An 18,432-nucleotide genomic window follows, 5' to 3' on the forward strand; every position below is an offset into this window, starting at 1 on the left:
AAAAACAACCAATATCCACCCACATGATGAGTAAAAACAACCAATATACACCCACATGATGGGTAAAAACAACGAATATACACCCATATGATGAGTAAAACAACTAATATACACCCATATGATGAGTAAAAACAACTAATATACACCCACATGATGAGTAAAAACTAATATACACCTATATGATGAATAAAAACAAAAGTAAAAACAAACACAACTGGTAAATAAAGTAAATATATGGGAAAAAAAACAAACGAAACAGGGGTCAAAGGGAAGAAACAGACTAGTTATACAGGAACTACACAGGGCCACACGAGGCTACACAGGAACTACATGGGGGCTACATGGGAACTACAGAGGGGCCACAGAGGGACTACAGTGGGGCTACAGAGGAGCTACACGGGGCTACACAGGAGCTACACGGGGCTACACAGGAGCTACATGGGGCTACACAGGGCTACACAGGAGCTACACAGGAGCTACATGGGGCTACATAGGGCTACACGGGGCTACACAGGAGCTACATGGGGCTACACAGGAGCTACATGGGGCTACACAGGGCTACACGGGGCTACACAGGAGCTACACGGGGCTACACAGGAGCTACACAGGAGCTACATGGGGCTACACAGGAGCTACACAGGAACTACACAAGGCTACACGGGGTTACACAGGGCTACACAGGAACTACATGGGGCCACACAGGGCTACACAGGAGCTACACAGGGCTACACGGGGCTACACACAGCTACACGGGGCTACACAGGAGCTACATGGGGCTACATAGGGCTACACAGGGCTACACAGGAGCTACATGGGGCTACACAGGAGCTACATGGGGCTACACAGGGCTACACAGGAGCTACACAGGACTGATGGCAGACTTCTCGAGGGCAACAATGGAGCCAAAAGGTAGCGGAGGGTTTTCAAAGTTCTGGGGAGCTACAAGCATAAACCCAGCCACACTCTCTTTCAAGAAAGAGGAAACAGAGCTTTTTAGAAAGGAAAAATGGCCCCAATTAAAGAACAAGGAAAATTCATTAACAAGAAGGAGTTTGTCATTTCCCAGAGGAAGGTCTGCCATGCAACAAACGGTCCACACATCATCAACACTAAAAGACGTCAAGACCATAAAACAAACATGATAATGTCTAATTTGCAGAATTAAGAAAGACAGCATCGTGTTAACATTCTGGAAGATGACAGCAGGTAAGGTAAGAAAGACAAGTTGACCCTGCAAACGGAATCCAACAGCACATTAAAGCAATAATTCACTATGACCTAGTGAGTTTCATCCCAGGGATTCAGGGGGTTCAACATGTGCCAGTCAGTAAGTTCGATTCATCACACAAACAGAATTAAAAACAAAAACTACAAGATCATCTCAATAGATGCATAAAAAGCATTTGACAAAACCTAGCATTGTTTTATGATAAAAATCCTCAACCAACTAGGCTTGGAAGGAACATACCTCAAAATAATAAAAGCCATATATGACAAACCTGCAGCCAACATCATACTAAATGGGGAAAAGTGGAAATAGTCCCCCTGAGAACTGGAACAGGACAAGGATGCCCTCTCACCCTCCCACCCTCACCCTCCCACCCAACATAGTACTCAAAGTCCTGACCAGAACTATCAGGAAAGACAAAGAAAGAGACGGCATCCAAATGGTAAAACAGGAAGTCAAACTATCTTTGCCAATGTTAGGACTGTATACCTCGAAAACCCTAAAGGCTCCTCCAAAAGACTCCTTGATTTGACAAATGAATTCAGTAAAGTCTCAGGTTACAAAATAAATGTGCACAAATCAGTAGCACAACGACCAAGCTGAGAAGGAAACCAAGAACTCAGGCCCGGCACAGTGGCTCACACCTGTAATCCCAGCACTTTGGGAGGCCCAGGCGGGTGGCTCACTTGAGGTCAGGAGTTTGAGACCAGCCTGGATAACATGGTGAAACCCTGTCTCTACTAAAAATACAAAAATTAGCCAGGTGTGGTGGTGCGCACCTGTAATCCCAGCTACCTCGGAGGCTGAGGCAGGAGAATTGCTTGAACCCAGGAGGTGGAGGTTGCAGTGAGCTGAGATGGCACCACTGCACTCCAGCCTGGGCGACAGGGTGAGACTCTGTCTCAAAAAATAAAAATAAAAAAATAAAAAAGTGAAAAAAGAACTCAATCCTTTTTACAATATCTGCGCAACGACAACACACACACACACACACACAACAAACCTAGGAATGTACTTAACCAAGGAGGTGAAAGACTCTACAAGGAGAACTACAAAATACTGCTGAAAGAAATCATGAATGACGTAAACAAATGGAAATACATCCCATGCTCATGAATTGGAGGAATCGATATTGTGAAATAACCAAACTGCCCAAAGCAATCTACAGATTCAGTGCAATTCCTATCAAAATACCAACATCGTTTTTCACAGAATTAGAAAAAACAATCCTAAAATCTGTATGGAACCAAAAAAGAGCCTGAATAGCCAAAGCAGTCCTAAGGAAAAAGAACAAATCTAGGCCAGGTGAAGTGGCTCACGCCTGTAATCCCAGCACTTTGGGAGGCCGAGGCGGGTGGATCACAAGGTCAGGAGATCGAGACCAGCCTGGCCGACATGGTGAAACCCCATCTCTACTAAAATACAAAAAATTACCGGGCATGGTGGCAGGCGCCTGTAGTCCCAGCTACTCGGGAGGCTGAGGCAGGGGAATCCCTTGAACCCAGGAGGCGGAGGTTCCAGTGAGCCAAGATTATGCCACTGCACTCCAGCCTGGCAACAGACTGAGACTCTGTCTGTCAAAAAACAAAAAACAAATCTGGAGGCATCACATTACCCAACTTCAAATTATACTTGTGAAGGTTTATATTGAGTGTCAACTGGATTGAACGATGCAAAGTATTAATCCTGGATGTGTCTGTGGGGGTGTTGCCAAAGGGGATTCACATTTGAGTCCGTGGACTGGGAGAGGCAGACCCACCCTCAGTGGGCACCATCTCATCAGCTGCCAGTACGGCTAGGATAAAGCACGCAGGAGAAGATGGAAGAGTGGACTTGCTGAGGCTTCCAGCCCCATCTTTCTCCCGTGCTGGATGCTTCTTATCCTCGAACATCAGACTCCAAATTCCTCAGCTTTTGGACTCTTACACGTACACCAGTGGTTTGCCAGGGGCTCTCGGGCCTTTGGCCGGCAGACTGAAGGCTGCACTGCCGGCTTCCCTGCTTTTGAGGTTTTGGGACTCGGATGGATCCACCTCTGGCTTCCTGGCTCCTCAGCTTGCAGACGGCCTGGGTGAGACTTCACCTTGTGATTCTGTGAGTCAACTCTCCTTAATAAACTTCCTTTCGTATGCACATCTATCCTATCAGTTCTGTCCCTCTAGAGAACACTGGCTGACACTACACTACAAGGCTCTGTGGTATAATTTGAATGTGTCCCCACCCAAATCTCATCCTGAAATGCAAGCCCCGGTGTTGGAGGTGGGGCCTGGCCTGGAGGGAGGCGACTCGATCATGGGGGAGGATTTCTCAGGAGTGGTTTAGCACTGTCCCCCTTGGTCCTGTCCTTGCCTGGTCGTTTAAAAGTGCGTAGCGTGTCCCCTCTTTCTCTCTCGCTCCTGCCTTCACCATGTGACATGCAAGCTCCTGCTTTGCCTTCTGCCAGGACTAGACATTTCCAGAGGCTCCCCAGAAGCAGATGCCAGTGATATGGTTCCTGTACAGCCTCCAGAACCATAAGCCAATTGAACTTCTTTTCTTATAAGTTACCCAGTCCCAGGTATTTCTTTTCTTTTCTTTTTTTTTTTTTTTGAGACAGAGTCTCACTCTGTCACCCAGGCTGGAGTACAGTGCAGTGATGTGATCTCCACTCACTGCAACCTCCGCCTCCCAGGTTCAAGTGATTCTCCTGCCTCAGCCTCCCGAGTAGCTGGGACTACAGGTGCCAACCACCAAGCCCAGCAAATTTTTTTTTTTTTGAGATGGAGTCTCGCTCTGTCGCCAGGCTGGAGTGCAGTGGCGTGATCTCGGCTCACTGCAATCTCTACCTCCTGGGTTCAAGCGATTCCCCTGCCTCAGTCTCCCGAGTAGCTGGGACTACAGGCACACACCACCATGCCTGGCTAATTTTTTGTATTTTAGTGGAGATGGGGTTTCACCATGTTGGCCGGGCTGGTCTCGAACGCCCGACCTCAGGTAATCCGCCTGCCTCTGCCTCTCAAAGTCCTGGGATTACAGGCATGAGCCACTGCACCCGGCCTCAGGTATTCCTTTATAGCAATGTGAGAAGGGACTAATACAGTATAGTTACCAAAACAGCACAGTACTGGTATAAAAGTAGATACATAGACCAATGGGATGGAATAGAGAATCCAGAAATAAAGCCAAATACTTACAATCAACTGATCTTTGACAAAGTATAAATAAACATACATTGGAGAAAAAGACACCCTATCTAATAAGTGGTGCTGGGAAAACTGGCTAGCCACATGGAGGAGAATGAAACTGGATCCATCTCTCTCACCATATACAAAACCCAACTCAAGATGGATGAAAGACTTAGATCTAAGACTCGAACCATAAACATTCTAGAAGGAAATCTAGGAAAGCTCCTCTGCACATTGGCTTAAGCAAACAATTTTGACTAGAACCACAAAAGCAAATGCAACAAAAATAAAAATAAATAAATGCGACCTAATTCAACTAAAAAGCTTCTGCACAGCAAAAGAAATAATCATCAGAGAAAACAAACAGCCCACAAGGCCGGTGGCTCATGCCTGTAATCCCAGCACTTTGGGAGGCCGAGGCGGGCAGATCACGAGGTCAGGAGATCGAGACCATCCTGGCTAACACGATGAAACCCCGTCTCTACTAAAAGTACAAAAAATTAGCCAGGCGTGGTGGCAGGCACCTGTAGTCCCAGCTACTTGGGAGGCTGAGGCAGGAGAATTGCTTGAATCCGGGAGGTAGAGGTTGCAGTGAGCAGAGATCGCACCACTGCACTCCAGCCTGGGCGACAGAGTGAGACTCTGTCTCAAAAGGAAAACAAAAAAACAAAATAAAAACAAACACCCCACAGAATGGAAGAAACTATTTGCAAACTATGCATCTAACGAAGAGGCAATATCAAGAATCTATAAGGAACTCAAACAAATACGCAAGAAAAAAAACAAAGAATCCCATCAAAAAGTGGGCAAATGACACATGAATAGACATTTCTCAAAAGAAGATATACAGATACACAGCAAACGTGAAAAAGCACTCAACATCACAAATCATCAGGGAAATGCAAATTAAAACCACAATGAGATACCACCTTGCCCTAGCCAGAATAGACATTATTAAAATGTAAAAAAGACCAGGCATGGTGGCTCATGCCTGTAATCCAAGCACTTTGGGAGGCCAAGGTGGGCGGATCATGAGGTCAGGAGTTCAAGACCAGCCTGCCCAACATGGTGAAACCTGGTCTCTGCTAAAAATACAAAAAATTAGCCAGGTGTGGTGGCAGGTGCCTGTAGTACCAGCTACCCAGGAGGCTGAGGCAGAAGAATCACTTGAACCCAGGAGGCAGAGGTTGCAGTGAGCCAAGATCGCGCCATTGCACTCCAGCCTGGCAATAGAGCTAGACTTCATCTCAAAATAAATAAATAAATAAATAAATAAATAAATTAGCACAACATCTATGAAAACAGCATGGAGATTTCTCAAAGAACTAAAAGCAGATCTACCATGTGCTCCAGCAGTCCCACTACTGAGTATCTACCCAAAGGAAAAGAAGTCATTATATCAGAAAGACACCTGCACACATATGTTTATCACAGCACAATTCACAACTGCAAAGACATGGAACTAACCTAAGTATCCATCAACCAATGAGTGGATAAAAAAATGTGGTATGTAGATACCATGGAATACTACTCAGCCACAAAAAGGAACAAAATAATATCTCTGCAGCAACTTGAATGGATCTGGAGGCCATTATTCTAACTAAAGTAACTCAGGAATGGAAAACCAAATACTGCATGTTCTCACTTATAAGTGGGAACTAACCTATGGGTACACAAAGGCATGCAGAGTGATATAATGGACACTGGAGGCTCAAAGGTGGGGAGAGCAGGAGGAGGAGTAAGGGATAAAAAAACGACATATTGGGTACATTATATACTATTTGGGTGACAGTGCAGCAACATATCAGACTTCATCATTACACAATTCATCCATGTAACCAAATGCCACTTGTAACCCAAAAGCTATTGAAATATATGAAACATAAATCGATGTAAGATCCCTGACTTAACTGTAACTTTAGATATCGTTAACTCAAATATATGTGTTAACATTTCTCGGCCATGCGTGGTGGCTCATGCCTGTAATCCCAGCACTTTGGCAGGCCGAATCAGGTGGATTACTTGAGGTCAGGAGATCGACACCAGCCTGGCCAACATGGCGAAACCTCATCTCTATTAAAAATACAAACATTAGCTGGGTGTGGTGCTGGGTGCCTGTAGTCCCAGCTACTCAGGAGGCTGAGGCAGAACTGCTTGAACCTGGGAGGCGGAGCTTGCAGTGAGCCAAGATTGTGCCAGTGCACTCCAGCCTGGGTGACAAAGCGAGACTCCGTCTAAAAGAAAAAAGAAAAAAAACATTTAGGGCAATCCCTACAAAGAAAAGAAATAAATCGATAGCAAAATATGCATATTTTAAGAAAACAAGGAAAGCAATAGCAATAGAATTTACAGCTTTCAAATTGACTGAAGGAAAAATAGAATGAAGGTAAAAAAGCTAAAAGCATGAAAAAAAGAAGAGGAAAAAGAATAGAAAAAGTTGTACAAATAGAAAGCACAAATTAAGATAGTATGACTAAACCCAAACTCTATCAATACTTACAATAAATGTAAAAGGACTAAACTAATAAGTTAAAAGGCAAAGGCTGTCAGACTAGATTTTTTTAAAAAAACCCAACTAGAAACAGTTTACAAGAAACACACCTACTATATAAAAGAAGGTTGAAAGTAAAAGGATGAAAAAGTGCTTTACCAGTACTAACCAAAGAATAACGGAGAAATGGTATTAATGTTAGTTAAAATATATTTTATAGCAAAGAGCATTACTGGAGTCAAAGAGGTTCATCACATAATTATAAAAGATTTCACACAACAGAAACATATAAGAATTCTAATAATATGTATATGCACCTACTAACATAACTTTAAAACATATAAGGCAAACACTGACATAACTGCATGGAAAATTTGATGAATGCACCATCACAGGAACCTTCAGTATGTCTCTCTTGGTAGAATCAGGCAGAAAAGTAAATAGGATAAAGATGATTTAGGCTGGGTGTAGTGGCTCACGCCTATAATCCCAGCAGTTTGGGAGGCCAAGGTGGGCGGATCACAAGGTCAGGAGTTCGAGACCAGCCTGGCCAATATGGTGAAACCCCATCTCTACTAAAAATACAAAAATTAGCCAGGTGTGGTGGCAGGCACCTGTAATCCCAGCTACTTGGGAGGCTGAGGCAAGAGAATTGCTTGAACCCAGGAGGCGGAGCTTGCAGTGAGCTGAGATTGTGCCACTGCACTCCAGCCTGGGCGACAGAGCGAGATTTCTTCTAAAAAAAAAAGATGTTTTGAACAACACATTTGGCAAGCTGGATCTACGGAGTGTGTGTATATGTTGGGGGGTAGGTAGAGTGGGAGGGAGAGAGGGGGAGAGAGATGAGCATGACTGGAAGGGAATACCATGTATCTTTTTGTTTGTTTGTTTTTTGAGATGGAGTCTCACTCTGTTGCCCAGGCTGGAGTGCAGTGATGCAATCTCGGCTCACTGCAAGCTCCACCTCCCGGGTTCAAGCAATTCTCCTGCCTCAGCCTCCCGAGTAGCTGGGACTACAGGCGCCCGCCACCATGCCCAGCTAATTTTTTGAATTTTTAGTACAGACAGGGTTTCACCATGTTCGCCAGGATGGTCTTGATCTCCTGACCTCGTGATCCGCCCGCCTCGGCCTCCCAAAGTGCTGGGATTACAGGCGTGAGCCACCGTGCCCGGCCGATACCAGGTATCCTTTTACAGTCCATGTGGGTCATTTATAAAAAGGATCATCTACTTGGCTACAAAGCAAATCTTAAGAAATTTCCAAAATTGGAAATATACAGACTATGTTCCTGAAGTTAGGTTAGAAATCATTTTTAAGAAGATAACTAAAAAGCCCCAAGATCCAAGCTTTCTAAAATTGAAAAACAGCCTTCTAAAGAACGAAGTCAAATAAGCAATCATAATTGATATTCAAATATTATTAGAACTAAAAACAATGAATACACTCTATATAAAAACTGATAGAGTGCAGTGAAAACAATACTTCGAGAAAAATTTATGGCCTTAAATATTTATATCATAAAATATAAGAGTCTGAAAATTAAAGAGCTAAGCAACGCCACTTGGAAACAAACCCAAGAAAGCAAAAGGAAGGAAATCATAAAGATAAGAACAGAAATTGATGAGATAGACAACAAAAATGCAATAGAAAGACTCAACAAAGCCAAATACTGGTTATTTTAAAAGGCAGTAAGTTGGCCGGGCGCGGTGGCTCACGCCTGTAATCCCAGCACTTTGAGGGGCTGAGGCAGGCGGATCACGAGGTCAGGAGATTGAGACCATCCTGGCTAACATGGTGAAACCCCGTCTCTACTAAAAAAATACAAAAAATTAGCTGGGCGAGGTGGCGGGCACCTGTAGTCCCAGCTACTTGGGAGGCTGAGGCAGGAGAATGGCGTGAACCTGGGAGGCGGAGCTTGTAGTAAGTGGAGATCGCGCCACTGCACTCCAGCCTGAGTGACAGAGCGAGACTCCATCTCAAAAAAAAAAAAAAAAAAAAAAGGCAGTAAGTTGACATATCTCTGCGAGAGCATAAGAAGAGAGAGAGCCAAAGGAAGCGACAATAAAAGAGAGGGAACCCAGCTGCAGACACAGCAGAGCCTTAACAGAGGACCCCAGCAATCTACACTTAGATATTTGAAATGTTGGATTAAATGGACACATTCCAGAAAAATTATAAATTACCAAATGTGATCAAGAAGACACAGCCAGCCAAGTGGTTCTATAACTATTAATAAAACTCAGTATCAGAACATTCTCCCCAAAGAAAACATCAGGCCAGGAAGCCTCATGAGAAGTGAGCCAGTTTCGGGAGCAGATAATTTAAACATTACACAGTTGCAGAAAAAAGAGAGAAAACTTCCCAATGTATTTATGAGGCCAGAAAAAAAGAGAAAGGAAAAGTGTATGTCAGATGTACCTATGAAGATGGATACAAGCTTCCTCAACAAAAGTCACAGACCAGGCCGGGTGCGGTGCCACACGCCTATAGTCCCAGCCATAGTCTCACTGAGGTGAGAGGATCACTTGAGCCCAGGAGTTCAAGGCCAGCCTGGGTAACACAGCAAGACGCCACTTCAAAAAAAAAAAAAAAAAAAAATCACAGACCAGGACGGGTGCGGTGGCTCACACCTGTAATCCCAGCACTTTGGGAGGCTGAGGCAGGTGGATCGCCTGAGGTTGGGAGTTTGAGACCAGCCTGGCCATCATGGCAAAACCCCGTCTCTACTAAAAATACAAAAATTAGCCAGGTGTGGTGGTGCGTGCCTGCAATCCCATCTACTTGGGAGGCTGAGGCAGGAGAATCGCTTGAACCAGGGAGGCAGAGGTTGCAGTGAGCTGAGATCGCACCATTGCACTCCAGCCTGGGCAATGGAGCAAGACTCTGTCTCAAAAAAATAAAAAATAAAAAAACAAAATCACAGACCAAAGTCCGCAATGTATTAAGAAGGGTAATATGCAGGACCAAGTTGAATTTAACCTAGGAAAGAAAGATTAGTCCCAAATTCAAAAGGTTAATAATGTCATTCATCACATTTACAGATTAAAGGAAAAATAACCCTATGAGTATCTGAAAAGCTGCCGGGAAAGCATTAGGTAGGTAGAAGTCAATATTCATTCCTAACAAAAACCTACAGCAAATGTGGAATCGTGGAGGAACTGCCTCAGCCTGGTACAGAATATTGAGCAACCACCTTACTTCATGTTAAAACATTCCTTTCTAAATCAGAAACAAGACAAGGATGGCTACCATCAGCATTTCTATTCAACACCGTCTTGGAGATCTTGACTAATGAAATAAGATAAGGAAGGAAAAGATACAAGGATTGGAAAGGAAGAAATAAAACCCTCACAGTTTGCAGATGATGTGTACAAACAGAACCCCAAATAATTGACAACCAATTCAGTAAGATCCAGGGGCATTTAGTAAGTTTTCTGGATAGAAGACTAATTCATCAAGGGCAACCACACTCCATGTATCAGCAGAAAATAAAACCCACATGATTCATAAAAGCAACAAAAATCTAAAGTTTCCGAGATGAAATCTAACAAAAGACATGCAAGATCTTTATGGAGGTTATTAAATGTGTTATAAAGAGGCTGGGCACAGTGGCTCACCCCTGTTATCTCAGCACTTTGGGAGGCTGAGGCGGGCGGATCATGAGGTCAGGAGTTCAAGACCAGCCTGGCCAACATGATGAAACCTCATCTCTACTAAAAATACAAAAATTAGCTGGGTGTGGCGGTGCGTGCCTGTAATCCCAGCTACTCAGGAGGCTGAGGCAGGAGAATCGCTTGAATCCGGGAGGCAGAGGTTGCAGTGAGCCGAGATCATGTCACTGTACTCCAGCCTGGCAAGACATCAAGACTCCATCTCAAAAAAAAAAAAAAAAAAAAAAAAAGAAGAAGAAAAGAAAGAGTTAAATATTCATGAATAGAAGACTCAATATCTTTTTTTTTTTTTTTTTTAATGAGGGCTTGCTGTGTTGCCCAGGCTGGAGTGCAGTGGAATGATCATGGCTCACTGTGTAGCCTCGACCTCATGGGTTCAAGTGATCCTCCCACCTTAGTCCTCCAGGTGGCCAGGACCACAGGTGTGCACCACCATGCCTGGCTATTTTTTTTTAAGAAACAATGTCTCACTATGTTACCAGGCTGGTCTCAAACTCCTGGGCTCAAGCAGTTCTCCTGCCTTGGCCTCCCAAAGTGCTGAGATTATAGGTGAGGCCACTGCACCTGGCCTCAATATCTTAAATATGTCATTTTTCCCTAAATTGATTTATAGAGCCAATGCAGTTCCAAGCAAAAGTGAATTGGTGAGCTGTTTCTAAACCTATATAGAAAGGACAAAGGACTGAAGGAGAACAAGGTAGATGCTCACCCTACGAGATACGAAGATGAGTGATAACGCTGGAGGAATTAAGACATCGTGGCACCATGTAAAAACTCAAGGCCAGGCTGGGCGTGGTGGCTCACACCTGTAATCCCAGCACTTTGGGAAGCTGAAGCAGGAGGATCGCTCGAGGCCAGGAGTTCAAGACCAGCCTGGACAACATAGTGAGATCCTGTCTCCACGAAACATTTTAAAAATTAGCTGGGTGTGGTGGTCTGTGCCTGTGTTCCTGGCTACAAAGGAGGCTGAGTTTGGAGGCTCACTTGAGCCTAGGATGTTGAGGCTGCAGTCAGCTATGATCACACCACTACACTCTAGCCAGACAGAATGAGACCCTGTCTCTTAAAAAAAGAAAGCAAAAGACTGGACCAGGCATGTGTTAAGGGTCCCCAAGATCATCCTGAGGTGATTCAGTGTTACTCACAGGACTCAGCATGCAGTCACACTCTGGCTAAGACTCATTACAGTGAATAGTACACAGCAATGTCAGCAAAGGGAAAAGGCACATGGGACAAAGTTCAGAGGAAACGGGGCTCAGGCACCCAGGGGCCGTCTCCCAGGGGAATCCTGTACAATGTGCTTAACTTCTGCATAAGTAGTAATGACATTTGTGAAGTGTTGTCTATCTGAGAAGTTCATTAGGGACTCATCGCCTGAGGTTTTTACTGGGGGTGGTCACATTGATACCCTCTGCCTGGCATATACCAAAATTCCAGAGCCCTAGGAGGAAAGCGATGTCCAGCATACACCACATTGTTTGTAAAGATTAGGAACCTCAAACCACCTTCGCCATTAGGGAAGGTTTATATCAGTCAGGGAACTGTTTCCCAGCCGAGTTCCCAGGCTTGCAGCCAGGCCTTTCTTAGGGCAGCAGTGGCAGCCACAAGACATTCCACAGAACAGAAAGTTCAAATAGCTAGGGAACATATGGAAAGATGCTCCATTTCATCAAGAATCACAGAAACGGCCAGACACGGTGGCTCACGCCTGTAATCCCAGCACTTTGGGAGGCCGAGGCAGGTGGATTACGAGGTCAGGAGATCGAGACCATCCTGGCCAACATGGTGAAACCCCGTTTCTACTAAAAATATAAAAATTAGCTGGGCGTGGTGGTGGATGCCTGTAATCCCAGCTACTGGGGAGCCTGAGGCAGGAGAATCGCTTGAACCCGGGAGGCGGAGGTTGCAGTGAGACGAGATCGCACCACTGCACTCCAGCCTGGGTGACAGAGTAAGACTCTGTTTCAAACAAACAAACAAACAAACAAAAAGGATCAGAGAAAAGCAAGTTCAAAGACAATGAAATATAACTTTACATGGACAGGACTGGCCAAGTGGACAAAGTTTAATAACATCAGTTGTGAATTTAATATCTGCTGTAATTCAGCTGCTCACAGGATTAAACTCTAGGCATGGTGTTCAGCAATTTTACTTCTGCAGCTACAGGGGATAAGGGCTTCTTTTAGGGCCAATATAGAAGCTTGCAGGTGCTTCGTGTGGAGCCTGAGCTCATCTTTTTCTTTCCCACTTTCTCCAGCACAGTTAGGAGCAACCAGCCCATCCCATTATACCCATTAGTTTGCCTGCAATGTTTGGAAGTAGCAAATACTTGTTTCGTCAGAATCTGTGCTTTTATAGGTTCCCAATTAAGGGTATCCCATGACAATATTTTGAAAAAGTTTGCAACATCTCACTATGGACTACTGTATCCTTTTTTCTTTTTCTTTTTTCTTTTTTTTTTTTTTTTGAGACAGTCTCACTCTGTCTCCCAGGCTGGAGTGCAGTGGCGCGATCTCGGCTCACTGCAACCTCCCACCCCCGGGTTCACGCCATTCTCCTGCCTCAGCCTCCCGAGTAGCTGGGGCTACAGGCGCCCACAACCACGCCCGGCTAATTTTTTATATTTTTAGTAGAGACGGGGTTTCATCATGTTAGCCAGGATGGTCTCGATCTTCTGACCTGGTGATCCGCCCGCCTCGGCCTCTGAAAGAGCTGGGATTACAGGCGTGAGCCACTGCGCCTGGCCTGTACCCTCTTTACTACTGGAAACTAGGCCCTTAGTGTCTCTAAATATAATAATATTAGAGAACCAATTCCAGGAGTCCCAGAACCAGTGCAGACAGCTCATCTGTAAGACCTTCCTCTGCAACAACTTCCGGCACCAAAATTGGTCAGGTGGGCCGATCTAGAGAAGTGAACCAGTGGGAGATAAATATTAAGAGATTTACTATCAAGAACTGGCTTCCATGCTTGCAGTGGCTGACGAGACGTGTCTGGAAGATCGTGAGTGGCATGGAACTTCGCTGGCATATTTCCTGTCCACTTCAGCGTCTGCGGAGGAGGCCAAAGGCTGATGCCCCTGCGCTCTCTGGAAGCCTTGGGTTTGCTTTCGAAGACTGACTGTTCTGACCTCACTCCTGCACAGATACACACTCAGCTTTTCAGGTCACACTTTTGGGAGCGATCACTTATTCTTAGCATCTTTTGCCATCCAGACAGGATGAGAGTTTCCCAAATCAAGTCCTAGTTCCTTTTTGTTTAAGAGCGCTCCCCTCAGTCCCTCCTGCTCACATTCTACCACAAGCAGCAAGAAGAGACCAGACTGCATCTTCCACAGTCTGGAGATCTCCTCAGCTGAATATCCAGGTCTTCTGCTCACATTTCACCATAAGCAGCAGGAATAGGCCAGGCTGCACCTTCCACAGTCTGGAGATCTCCTCAGCAGAACACCCAGGTTCACCTGACAAAGTCAGGTTCTGTCTGACAGCAGGACACAGCCCCATGGCGTTTCCCGCCACTGCCTGGATGTGACAGGCACTTTGCCTCCCTCCACTTTGTCAGTGACATCCCTCCAGGATGTCAGTCACACGCTCCTCACATCCTCTGGGCTCTCGCCTGGAGTGCTTTCTTTCCTTTTTCTTTTTAAAAAATGTTTGTAAATTTATTAGTAATGCTCCTTTTGAAAGGTATGGAAAATGAAACTCAAAGTATAATCATTCTATGAAACCAATTAACTCATCTCTCCAGGAGTCTTAGTAGAAAACACATGATTTGGAAAGATCCTGCAGGGTGTGGTGACTCATGCCTGTAATCTCAGCACTTTGGGAGGCTGAGGTGGGTGGATCACCTAAGGTCAGGAATTCGAGACCAGCCTGACCAACATGGAGAAACCCTGTCTCTCCTAAAATACAAAAATTAGTTGGGTGTAGTGGCGAGCACTGTGATCCCAGCTACTCAGGAGGCTTAGACAGGAGAGTTGCTTGAACCCGGGAGGCGGAGGTTGCAGTGGCCCCAGGTAGCACCACTGCACTCCGGTGGCCTGGGCAACAGAGCGAGGCTTTGTCTCAAAAAAAAAAAAAAAAAAAAAAGAAAAGAAAAGAAAAAGAAAGCAAAGGCTCCATAGAAGCCAAAACGATACCAAAGCTTCCGTTCTTAAAAAATGTTCTCTCCAGAAAATGCATGAAGCTATGTCTGCATCTGTGAGATCATTACAGCTGTGAGTAAGGTGGTCACAAACGTGAACACCTGTCTAGAACATCCTAGACAGACATAAACAGACAATCCTTGAATCAGCAGAAAACAAATGAGGGTGAAAATAAAGCTGTACTATTTGTAGAGCAAGTCCTAAAAACACAGAATTCACTAAGAGCTTGGAATAGAAGACCTACGAGATAAAAACCAGTGAAAAGTATTAGAAAAATACTTCACTCCTTGACCGAGACCATCCTAGCTAACATGGTGAAACCCCGTCTGTACTAAAAATACAAAAAATTAGCCAGGCGTGGTGGCGGGAGCCTGTAGTCCCAGCTGCTCGGGAGGCTGAGGCAGGAGAATGGCGCGAACCTGGGAGGCGGAGCTTGCAGTGAGCCGAGATCACACCACTGCACTCCAGCCTGGAAGACAGAGCAAGACTCCGTCTCAAAAAAAACAAACAAAACAAAACAAAACAAAAAAAACAAAATTCACTCCTTACTGAAGGAAAAAAAGAGGGAATAAAAATAATTAGAAAAATATATGGGTAAGATTACCCATAACTAGTATTTAAACAAATCGATGGTTCAGGATGGATTCCGCCCCTCCATGAAGAATAAATACCAACTAACCCCACTTCTTACACCCCTGAGGGAGAAAACTGGTCCATTTGGCATTGATCTGACACCCTCACACTCCTGTGGTTTAGGTCGAACCATCTCGGCTCCATCTGTTTCAGCTGCATTTACCAGCATCCCACCTCTATTTCCCAACCTTCGACACCTTTAACGTCCGTATTTCTACAGACGGTCTATTTCAACGCCCTCTAGGCCTTTCGTGTTGTGATCCTCAGGACTCTTCCACCCTCTACTCATTCCCTGATTCTAAAACTACTTCTGCATGTTTAGCTGTGTGTTACACCAGCACCCCACTCCCGGTACCACAATCCACATTCTTTTTTTTTTTTCCTATTGTTTTGAGATGGAGTCTTGCTCTGTCACCCAGGCTGGAGTGCAGTGGTGCGATCTCCACTCACTGCTGCCACCTCCGCCTCCCGGCTTCAAGCAATTCTCTGCCTCAGCATCCCGAGTAGCTGGGATTACAGGCGCCCGCCACCATGCCCGGCTAATTTTTGTATTTTTAGGAGAGACAGGGTTTCACCATCTCGGCCAGGCTGGTCTTGAACCCCTGACCTTGTGATCCACCCGCCTCGGCCTCCCAAAGTGCAGGGATTACAGGCATGAGCACCCAGCCTCCATGTCATTTTTCTAATGCTGCTGTCACAATTTACTAAAAGTTTAGCAGCTTACAACATAGTTCTGTGGAAGTCCAGAAGTCCAGTGGACTCAACCAGGTTCTCTGCTCAGGGTCTCATGGCTGAAATCACAGTGTTAGCGACCAGGCTCCTCTTAGGAGACTCCGGGGAAGAACCTCCTTCTGGGCTTGGTCAGGTGTTAGCAGAATCTGGCTGCTTGTGGCTGTTGGACTGAGGTTTCCTTGTGTGGCCTCCTCCATCTTCAAGCCAACAATGGGACACTGAATCCTTCCTGTGCTTTGAATCTCTCTGTCTTCTGCGTTCCATTCCTGATTTTTTTTTTTTTTTTTTTTTTTAGATGGAGTCTTGCTCTGTCAGCCAGGCTGGAGTGCAGTGGCGTGATCTCAGCTCACCGCAACCTCTGTCTCTGGGGTTTAAGCGATTCTCGTGCCTCAGCCTCCTGAGTAGCTGGGATTACAGGCACCCGCCACTACGCCCGGCTAATTTTCCTATTTTTAGTAGAGATGGGGTTTTACCATGTTGGTCAGGCTGGTCTCGAACTCCTGGCCTCAAGTGATCCACCCACCTCGGCCTCCCAAGGTGCTGGGATTATAGGCATGAGCCACTGCGTCCCACCCCATTTCTGCTTTTAAGGGCTCATGTGATTACACTGGGCCCACCCAAATAAGACAGACTCTCTATTTTAAGTTCAACTGATTAATAGTGTCAATTACATCTGTAAATTCCTTTTGTAGGACAATGAGGGCTGAGGCTGGGACCATCTCAGCCACTTGGACCCCAACCGCTCCATTCTTGGCCACCCCGTCCTGTTCCCAGAGCCTGCCTGGCACAGCTGGCAGCCATGGATGAGCTGGAGGGAGGAGTTTGGTGCTAGGGGTGGGCACACCTGTGCTAAGGGCAGCTGCATCTTGGGAGGACCCCAAGACCCTCCCTGCACACTCACCTCGGCCGCCCTGCGGTGGTCTTCACCGTTGCCCAGCATGCGTGCATCCACACCCAGACAGCGGAGGCTCCGTGCCAGCCCCTGCAGCATGTTGTCACACACCACGCGGAAGGCCCTGGCCGGGACCTGAGGGGCGGCGCCCTCAGCCACAGCCACAGCCACAGGGACCTGCAGTGAGGCCCTGGTCAGCAGTCCCACGGTCACCCCGCCCAGCCCCTCACAGCCTCAGAGAGCAAGGGCCCTGAGGCTGTGTGCCCAGCTCTCTGTCTGTTTTATCTTCAAAAGAGGAGCACTGTGTGTGCTGTGCATAAAACAGCAGAAATGCAGACAAAATGCAACGAAACCACCCCCAGGGGGCTCTAGTGCTCATGCTGGGGGGGCCTCCACGTGTGTGTCTGGGGTGGCGTGTGTGCCCTAGAGAGGGGTGGGGATCACGGGGAAGGTTCTAGATAGAGAGGGGTGGGGATCACAGGGAAGGTTCTAGATAGAGAGGGGTGGGATCACAGGGAAGGTTCTAGATAGAGAGGGGTGGGGATCACGGGGAAGGGGCTAGATAGAGAGGGGTGGGATCACGGGGAAGGTTCTAGATAGAGAGGGGTGAGATCACGGGGAAGGTTCTAGATAGAGAGGGGTGGGGATCACGGGGAAGGTTCTAGATAGAGAGGGGTGGGATCACGGGGAAGGTTCTAGATAGAGAGGGGTGGGGATCACGGGGAAGGTTCTAGATAGAGAGGGGTGGGATCACGGGGAAGGTTCTAGATAGAGAGGAGTGGGGATCACGGTTCTAGATAGAGAGGGGTGGGATCATGGGGAAGGTTCTAGATAGAGAGGGGTGGGGATCACGGGGAAGGGGCTAGATAGAGAGGGGTGGGGATCACGGGGAAGGTTCTAGATAGAGAGGGGTGGGGATCACGGGGAAGGTTCTAGATAGAGAGGGGTGGGGATCACGGGGAAGGTTCTAGATAGAGAGGGGTGCGGATAACGGGGAGGGGGTTAGATAGAGAGGTGTGGGGATCATGGGGAAGGTTCTAGATAGAGAGGGGTGGAAGGTTCTAGATAGAGAGGGGTGGGGATCATGGGGAGGGGCTAGATAGAGAGGGGTGGGGATCACGGGGAAGGTTCTAGATAGAGAGGGGTGGGATCACAGGGAAGGTTCTAGATAGAGAGGGGTGGGATCACAGGGAAGGTTCTAGATAGAGAGGGGTGGGATCACAGGGAAGGTTCTAGATAGAGAGGGGTGCGGATAACGGGGAGGGGGTTAGATAGAGAGGTGTGGGGATCATGGGGAAGGTTCTAGATAGAGAGGGGTGGAAGGTTCTAGATAGAGAGGGGTGGGGATCATGGGGAGGGGCTAGAGAGGGGTGGGGATCACGGGGAAGGTTCTAGATAGAGAGGGGTGGGGATCACAGGGAAGGTTCTAGATAGAGAGGGGTGGGATCACGGGGAAGGTTCTAGATAGAGAGGGGT

The 18,432-nt window shown here is 46.5% G+C and overlaps 1 protein-coding gene across 9 annotated transcripts in view; it reads right to left on the reverse strand.

Annotated features, from left to right (window-relative positions):
- Positions 1-18,432, reverse strand: part of EXD3 (exonuclease 3'-5' domain containing 3) — a 125,115-nt gene that overhangs the window by 26,137 nt on the left and 80,546 nt on the right. For all 9 annotated transcript variants that reach the window (XM_054521277.2, XM_063714587.1, XM_063714588.1 and 6 more), the window contains one exon: positions 16,966-17,133. In XM_054521277.2, coding sequence (XP_054377252.2) covers positions 16,966-17,133 — 168 coding nt within the window. The remainder of the gene's footprint in view (positions 1-16,965; positions 17,134-18,432) is intronic.

This window comes from Pongo abelii, chromosome 13 (genome assembly GCF_028885655.2).
Source record: "Pongo abelii isolate AG06213 chromosome 13, NHGRI_mPonAbe1-v2.0_pri, whole genome shotgun sequence".
Classification (NCBI taxonomy): Eukaryota; Metazoa; Chordata; class Mammalia; order Primates; family Hominidae; genus Pongo; species Pongo abelii.